At 43.3% G+C, this 8,437-nt stretch overlaps 1 protein-coding gene across 1 annotated transcript; it reads left to right on the forward strand.

Moving 5' to 3' along the window:
- Positions 1–5,204: 5,204 nt before the first annotated feature.
- Positions 5,205–7,552, forward strand: LOC120296388 (growth-regulating factor 3-like). Its single transcript, XM_039318321.1, is given in 6 exon segments — positions 5,205–5,214; positions 5,476–5,670; positions 6,002–6,348; positions 6,574–7,141; positions 7,144–7,191; positions 7,194–7,552. Coding segments are annotated over 5 exon segments (1,224 nt in total). The 5' UTR covers positions 5,205–5,214; positions 5,476–5,477; the 3' UTR covers positions 7,262–7,552.
- Positions 7,553–8,437: the final 885 nt, after the last annotated feature.

The following is an 8,437-nucleotide window of genomic DNA, read 5'->3' on the forward strand; positions in this document are numbered from 1 at the left end:
ACCCAATATTCCCTCATGTGCTTTTAGAATTTCTTTTTCTTGGAAAGATTTCCCCTACGAAGAATATATTGTTTTCACATTATTATAGAGTTGCTGGATTAAAACTTAAGCTCCATTTCACAAAATTTAAAATCTAAAAAATATTTTCTTTAAAATGATTGATTATATCACTTAGAAAAATTATGAATGGAAAATGTTTTTATTATTGACAATAAGTTTACCTAATTATTTTTATGGTAATGAAAATCTTGAATTTTCGTAAAACAAAGAGAAGAAATACTTTAGCATCTCCCTCTTTGAACTTCGGTAGCAAAGGCAACTTCCTGGGGTCACGCCAAGTGCTCGTCTGATAAATTACCTAGTTAAGAAGAAAGAAATGTCAGGCTCTCATTAGTCATGAACTGTAAGAAGCCCGCACACTTGAGAAAATAAAAAGTTACATTTCATAAGTCAGTTTTCAAAGTATGGGACAACGTCATGGGTGGGCTCTCTCTCTCTCTCTCTCCTTCCACATTTTCAGCGTCTGCAGAGAGTCGAAGCTTTTGCCTAGAATTTATTGGAGTTCTTCTTCCTCTTTCACTTTCCCTAGACATCTTCAACTTCAAAATCCCGAGCCGACCCTCAAACGAGCTCAATGTCTTCTCATTTGCAGCAATGGCTGCTGAATTCCGAGTCTCATGACCAAGAACTCGGAACCTATCTAATCAGGGAATTGAGTCATGAGTTTTATTTTCCCCATCCATAAGATATGTTAAACTTATTTTAAACTCAATTGGCACATTATATTCCCTCAACAGAGATGATGTAGCACTTCAAAGCTCCTTGGTCCTCATAGGAGCAGATCTCTTTCTCAATTCTATATATACTTTTTACATTAGATGAAAGCCAATTAAAAGCTGTTCGGCCTTGATAGAGTAGTTTGCAAGTAGAACCAACGTTTAGAGCATTAATCCAGACTAAATCGGCCTTTGCCAGTTCTTAGGATTAATTTAACCTGGTGGGTTCACTTAAAAGCATCATTGAATTGGCTAATTTAATTAGATTCAACCAGATTCTGGATGCATCCTGAATTAAGTTAGACCGATGCTCACCCCAAGCTTGGATATAACACGTAGCATTTTCATACTCTTTTTGTTGTGTGAATCAATGACAAATTAAGGGGCCTCCTCTGGTAAGAACTGTCGTCCCTTGATTGCTTGGTGCTTGGGCAATTTTTTTTAAACACTCGGGTCAATTTTTATCAGAGTCATTTAATTCTCAACACTTTCAATAAAAATGCTATTGATGAATTTTGTTAACTTGGTTAGTTTTTGTTAGATGGAAAATTTAGTCTACGATTTTAATTAGCTTTCTTGTCTTGACTCAACATCGAAAAAAGACTGAAATTTAAAAAAAAAATGAGAGAGAAAGAGAGGGAAATCACAGCTGGGGGAGGGGATGGCACTGGAACCTCATCGAGAGCAACCGACGGTCGATCGGCAAAGATGGGGACAATACCGCTACCTCCTATGGAACCCCCCCGTTATTGATCTCTTTCTCTCTTTCTATATCTTTCGATTTTCGGTTGCTTTTTCCTCACATAACACTTCCTTCGCACCTCATGTCAATAAAAGAAAGTGAAAATTAATACAAAAGAATGGTACGAAAATTTCCAGTCAAACAACAACTAGAGCGTGAATTAGAGGTGTGCAATCGGGCCGGGTATATGCAGGAACAGGGCAGAGGCCCACCCGGAAAACAAAGTCAAGAACCGGTTCCGTTGAAACCAATCCGATAACTGGTTTCCAAAATTCGGAACCGGTTTAAACCGATCAGGAACCGGATCAATTGATTACCCAATCGGAACCGGTTTCAAACCGGTTTTGGAACTTGTTTTGGAAGTATAGATCCAAAACCCTATTTTTTCCCCTTATTCTATTTTTACTCTTGTAATCACATGGCATTTTTCCTCTTGGTTCTCTCAAACACGCATGGCACTCCTCATTCATTGTTCCTCTTCCTCACTTACTTCCCTTCCTCATCGACTCCCTCTCGCATCGTCCAACGAACGGACGGTGTTCGTCACCGCCAAATTCTTGTGTGCCATGTGGATTGGCTCGCCTAATTTCTCTTTTGTAGGAGGTTATGCTTGCATAAATGAGTAACTTCATGTAATAGTTGTAGGAATAAGACTAATATTAGATCTATATTTGTTGCTAATTCTTTATCTTATGATTTTATTATTATAATTAGCCTCGTGAATCCTTAATTTTTGTTTAGTAAAAATTTAATGTATTTATTTATTACAAGTGCTTAATGTTTCGATACAAATTGGGAATATTACGTTATTTTCTCACATATTAATATAAAATTCGAAGTCATATAAGATACCGGAAGATTGCAAAATAGGTTTCAATGGAAATAGGATTGACCCGGAACCAGATAAAAAAAAACAGGGTGGGTCGGCTATAGGGTCTAATACAAACGGGGTTGGGTGCAGGGTCCAAAAAATGAGACCGATTATAACGGGGGTCGGGTACGGGGTCGAGTCTAGACCACTACCCACCACCTGGGCCCGATCACCCCTAGAGTGAATGATAACCATTCTCTTTGAGAAATAATTTATGCCTCTATTCCTAAATGAGTTTCTCGATAAAAAGACAAGCGTTTGATAATGATATATATTTTCTATCCTTGTAATAGAAATTCGTTTGATGCATCTTAAAAATTTTGGATTGCCACAAGCAAAGGGGTGGGTTGTGAGGGTGGGCACTAAGAAGTTTTATTTTGCTTTTATTGCAAAAATAGAAAAAGTAGAAGAATTTCTACTCCTCATTTAGGGCATGTTTGGGAACATTTATGTTCCTTTGTTTTTTTTGTTTCCCAAAACAAAAAAAGAATAGAAATCCATTTGATAACGCCAACTTATTTTCTATTTCTTGGAATAAAAATAACTAAAGGAATAGATTTGGAATATAAACAAGAAATAAATAAAAAAGTAGCTTCTTATTCCCAAGAACAATTTCTAGAAATAAGCCAATTTTATTTTTATTTTTCTTTTTATTCTCTCTGCTATGGGCCGACCACTACCGATCACCAGGGCCACCACCGACCGCCCGTAGGTTGCCGGCCCGGCCTTGGCCCATCGTCGCCAACCATCGATCGGCACTAGCGAATGCCGCCGCCACCATCGTCCTCCCGGATTGTTGATCGCCACCGATCGCCGGCTGTCGGCATCTGCCATCGTAGCCTCGATCGCCCACCACCGCGACCATCGCCCCATCGGCCGTGGGAGGGCAACGGCCGGTGGGCGGTGGTCGAGCGATGACGAGTGGATTGGGCGGCGGTGAGTGGTAGTCAACGTTTGGCCATGTCAGAAGAAGAAAACGAAAAAATACAAAAATCATGAATCATACCAAATGCATTATTTTACTTAGAAGTTGTTCTAGGAAATAGAAATAGAAAAAAAAAAATTATTTCTCAAAGAAATTGTTCATCGAAATAAGCGTTAAAACAGAGATCCTTATGTTCCAAATTTATTTATAGGTTAAAATTTGTCTCGAAAATAGAAAAATGAAATTGTATTATCAAATAAATTTATATTGTAAATTTGTTCCTATAAATAGAAAAAAAATGATGGTTATCATTCATGCCCTAAAGAGCTCATATGAATGATTGCACAAGGAAACAAAAAAGTTCTACCACTCAAATGCAAGATGATAACAGATTTTAACACTGTTAAGATGATTATCCCTTTCCTTTTGGCTTTGAGAATATGGAGGCTCAAAATTCGTTTCCTTTGGCACCTACTCATGTATGCCCAAACTCAAAACCCTCTCACTGGCTTTGCCGAAGAGATCATTATTTTCTGGCCAAGGCACTTGAATTCGGTTTGGGGACCAAAACGGAGCAAAAGAAACACGAACGGGTTCATCGTAATTTCCATGCATATTCCCTCAGCAGCAGTACGGTACAAGAATTAGGGATCCTGCAAAAAAACAAACATATTCTTTCGGTGCAATGGCTGATATAAAAAATGCGATGTCTTGGTCCTTCTTCCCCCTGATGGCAAGTTGGCAAATCGGCTGAGAAAAGAACCAGAAAAAGAGAATGATAAAAGCCTGAGTCGCCACTGAAATGGAACTGTGCCGTGTCAGCTCGAGCCTCCTCCTCCTCCCTCCCTCTGATCTGACCCCAACCCAATGTAAATGCCCCCTGGATTTTCACATAATCGAAAAACGCGAAGCCCAAAAGAAAAATGGATTCGAGAAAATACACACGCCAAGAGATCAAAGCGTATTTATGCGCTCTCTCTCTCTCTCGCTCAGAACCCCATGCATACTGCCTGATTATTTTCCTTTTATATTTCCAAAGCAAGAAACACTAGAGAGAGAGAGAGAGAGAGAGGGTAGTAGCTCTGCAGGTTGTTTCTTGTTCTCCCTCAATCTAATCTACTCGTTAATTTGTCGTCTTTTTCTCTCTCTGATTTTCTTTCTTTGGCTGGGGTTTGTCTTTAAGTTTATTATATTCTTAGGCCTCTTTGTTTTATTTATTTTTACCTCTTCTCAACTGTCTTGTCTGAGAGTGTCTTTTCTCAAGTGCCCTAGCCCTTCCCCACTAGCCCTTGGAAAAAAACAAAACTTTGCAGGCTTTTCATGTCAGAAACCATCCCCCTCCCCCTCTCTCTCTCTCTCTCTCCTGCGTGAGGGGAGGTTGCTGCTTGAGAAATAAAAAGAACCTACAGGAACAGAAGTCACTGCAAAAAGCCTTTTAGTTGCATCTTTTTTCCCCTCTATACCACTCCACTCGCATACCAACTCACCGAGCAGAACGAGGACCTTCAGACCAGAAAAAAAGCAAAACAAAACGAGGAGCTTTTAGCTATTAAAACCCAACAAAACAAAAACCCCGTTAAAAAGCAAACCCCAACCAATCTCTGTCTCTCTCTCTCTCTCTCTCCATGGACTTGCAACTGAAGCAATGGAGGAAGCAGCAGGACAGGTCAGAACCACTATCAGAAGCAGCAGCAGCAGCAGCAGAAGCGCCCTCTGCAAAGTTGCCAAGGCTCGTTCTTGACGAGCCCCATCACCACAATCCCAATCGCAATCGCAACCAATGCAATCTCTCGCTGCTGCCTCCTCCACTCTCCCTCTGTTTGTTCCCGATAAACTCAGCAGCAACATGTCAGCAGCCGCGTTCCCAGATTCTGCTCCTGCTGCCCCAGATCCTTCCCCAGTAAGCTGCTTCTTTTCCCTCTCCTCCTCCCGCGTTCTCTCTTCGTAACCGCCCCAAACATAAGAAAATGAGGAAAAATAGAAACAATGATGTTTTATTGCAATAAAGCTCAAGCTTTGATTGGATCTGTTCTTGGTTCCTGCTTGATTGAGTTTTATGTTCGTGTGGTTTTGGTTTTTGCTTTCTTGGTGGGACATTTGATTCCTTCTCTTTTCTTTATTTGCCAAACAAGCAAAAGCTAAATTTGCTTCTTTTGGGCAGGGATGGGGAGCTATTTCAGCTGGGCTCAGTGGCAGGAGCTGGAACTTCAGGCTCTGATCTACAGATACATGTTAGCTGGAGCCACCGTCCCACGGCCGAGCTGCTCCAGCCGATCAAGAAGACCTCCTTCAGGCCCTTATTTCCTCCACCACCCTCTTGGCCATTTGCAACATTACCCTCAATATCAGCCTGCTTGTAAGATTCCTTTTTTAAATTTCTTTTGACACTTTATCAACTAGCCTGTTGTTTCTGCTTTTCTGGGTTCTGTTTTCTTTTCCATCTGGTGAAGTTGATCAAGCATTGATATCCCACCGTCTCATATTTTGGTTGTTTTGACTGTTGTATTATCGCCCCTACCTTGCTGATATAGAGAATAAGCGGTCTTCTTGATCCCTAACGTGACATGTTTCTTGAAACGTTTTGTTGCGGGCACTGGTATTGTTATGTAGACTCGGATCTTTCAAAAGTGTCTTGGACCCCTTGATATTTAATCTCCTCTTATGTCCCTTTTCGGGTTTCTCGCCAGTGTTGCAGGCAGGGTACTGGGGCAGAGCCTCCATGGATCCGGAGCCCGGGAGGTGCCGCCGCACCGACGGCAAGAAGTGGCGGTGCTCGAGGGATGTGGTGCCCGGCCAGAAGTACTGCGAGCGCCACATGCACCGCGGACGTAACCGTTCAAGAAAGCCTGTGGAAATCCCCACGTCTGCCGCTGCCGCCAATGGTGGCGGCACCGCCAGGGCTTTAGTGGGACTAATCTCAAATCTGCCGATCCCGCCGTGGTCGCCGCCACCGCCGTCCCTCTGGCGGCGGTGGCCGGGGGCGGCGGCCATTTCTCGCTCTCGGGGCCTTCGTCCTCGATCGATCTCTTCAAAGGTAAAACTTTCCCAACACCACTTTTACTAAATAAATGAAGAGAAGGTACTAATTATAGACATGCTTGGCTTAGAGAAGAAAAATAGTCATCACTGGCATGTTTTGCTCGGTACTAATTGGTGGGGCATCTTTCCATATGGTCATTGATGTTACGAAAGAGAGTAACTCTGGATTTGGTGGGATCTGAATGGGGTCTCTGCTCAAGGTCAGATTGATATTTTTTAACTGGGTAGGTCCCAAATAAAGCTATCCTCCCCATTTATATGCCTCAAATTTGGAACGGAGCTCTTAGATTCTGCATTACCTGATCCCAACCATTTCCCTTTTGAAGCATTGGACCCCATGGAGATTTTGCTTGCGTTCCATTGTTTTCAAACTTATTCTTTGCGTAATACTCTTGCTTTTTCCTGTGTCTTTCCTGTGCCTCCGTGCTTTTCTCTTTTCGACAGTTACTCCGAGCCCAAGAGCGACGGCAACAAGCACCTCTTTGAATCCCAGGGCGAGGCGAACGGCGGCAGCAGATCTGACGGGCACATATTGAGGCACTTCTTCGATGACTGGCCGCGGTCGCTCCAGGATTCTGACAACTCCTCGAGCAACGCCAGCCCGATGAGCTCGTCAACCTGCCTGTCCATCTCCATCCCTGGCAACCCCTCCTCCGACGTGTCGCTGAAGCTGTCCACAGGCCACGGCGACGAGCCCAGCACGAACGACAGGGACGCCGCCGCCGAGAGGGACCACCCGCCCCAGCTCGGCAACTGGGGCACTGGCTGGTCGCCGAACCAGGTGGCTTCGATGGGGGTCCGTTGGCCGAGGCGCTGAGGTCGTCCACGAGCCACTCATCATCCCCACGAGCGTCCTGCATCAGGTGCCCCGCGGTTTGGCCTCGGAAGCTAGCTACGTTAGCACCTAATCCGGGGTCATTGGTGGTCTTAAAACAAAGTAAGGGGTGACAAAAGATATAGTGGGGTCCTGTCTTCTTTGCTGGTTTTGTTTGGTCACTCTTCCCTACTCACATCACTCAGATGATATATCTCTGTAAATCGGGCGTGTTTGTGTGGTCCTACGCCATATTATCTTTTCTGAACTGATCTTTGCATTAACCCCAAAGTGTTCATTGGGAAACAAGAAAGGGAGAGAGTGTTCTATGCACCTGAAGGTGCTGATTTCATGCATCGAGATCTGATGCGGCCAATCGATGAGATTTCTCTATACCCTTATCGTTTTTTCTCTTTTCGGGCGGGAGAATATATTCTCGTGCCTAAGCCAAACTGAAAATGTGGCGTTCATGAAAAATACCGATGCGGTCGCAAAGAGCGCATGCAATGGCTTTGCATTGTGCGTCGATTCTGTGCAGAACTCCAAGACCGAATTGACCGTACCATGACGGGGGAGCATATATTCCTGTTGTCTCGCGTTCGCGATGAAGCTTTTTCCGCATGTTGTTCAATGTAAGAGAGCGCTTCCTTGCAGAGAATACAGTTCGCCTCGGAAGGGTCAAAAGCAAAGCATAATCGTACTGCCGCTGCAGCTCAAGAATGCCGTGGGACATCTAAAGATTTCATATGCCTGTGGGTACTTTTAGCAAATGCCAATTTCTCATTGGCCAACCTTTCCCCTTCCTTTTTTCAAGAGTAGCCGTGATTTTAGCTCTTGAACTTAATTAGAGTCTTCAATATTTCATAATGCTGTAACAACTTAAATTCGCTGAACAAATAAGCAAATCGCATTCGAAGTTCTTATTGTATTTTCTTCAAAGTACATGTAGAAAACTAATTCCATGGTTGAGGGATTGGTATCTCAGCACCTAACTTGCATCTCCCGTGCCAATTAAAGTCCAAAGTTAGGCTATCCTCCCCAGAGTCCGTCGCAGCCTAGTTTTCTTGGAGTAAAAGCTTTTACGTTCATTATGCGAAAAATACTTGCATCTCCCGTGCCAATTAAAGTCCTAAGTTAAGCTAGGATCATCCCTGTGGCTGTCACGCTAAGGGGTTCCACTCCATTCTCTCAGAAAAAGGATTGAGAGAGAAAGAGAGAGAGAGAGAGAGAGAAATGACTACTGCGGAGCTTCTGGATCAGCATAACTCAT

This window comes from Eucalyptus grandis, chromosome 1 (assembly GCF_016545825.1).
Source record: "Eucalyptus grandis isolate ANBG69807.140 chromosome 1, ASM1654582v1, whole genome shotgun sequence".
Taxonomy (NCBI): Eukaryota; Viridiplantae; Streptophyta; class Magnoliopsida; order Myrtales; family Myrtaceae; genus Eucalyptus; species Eucalyptus grandis.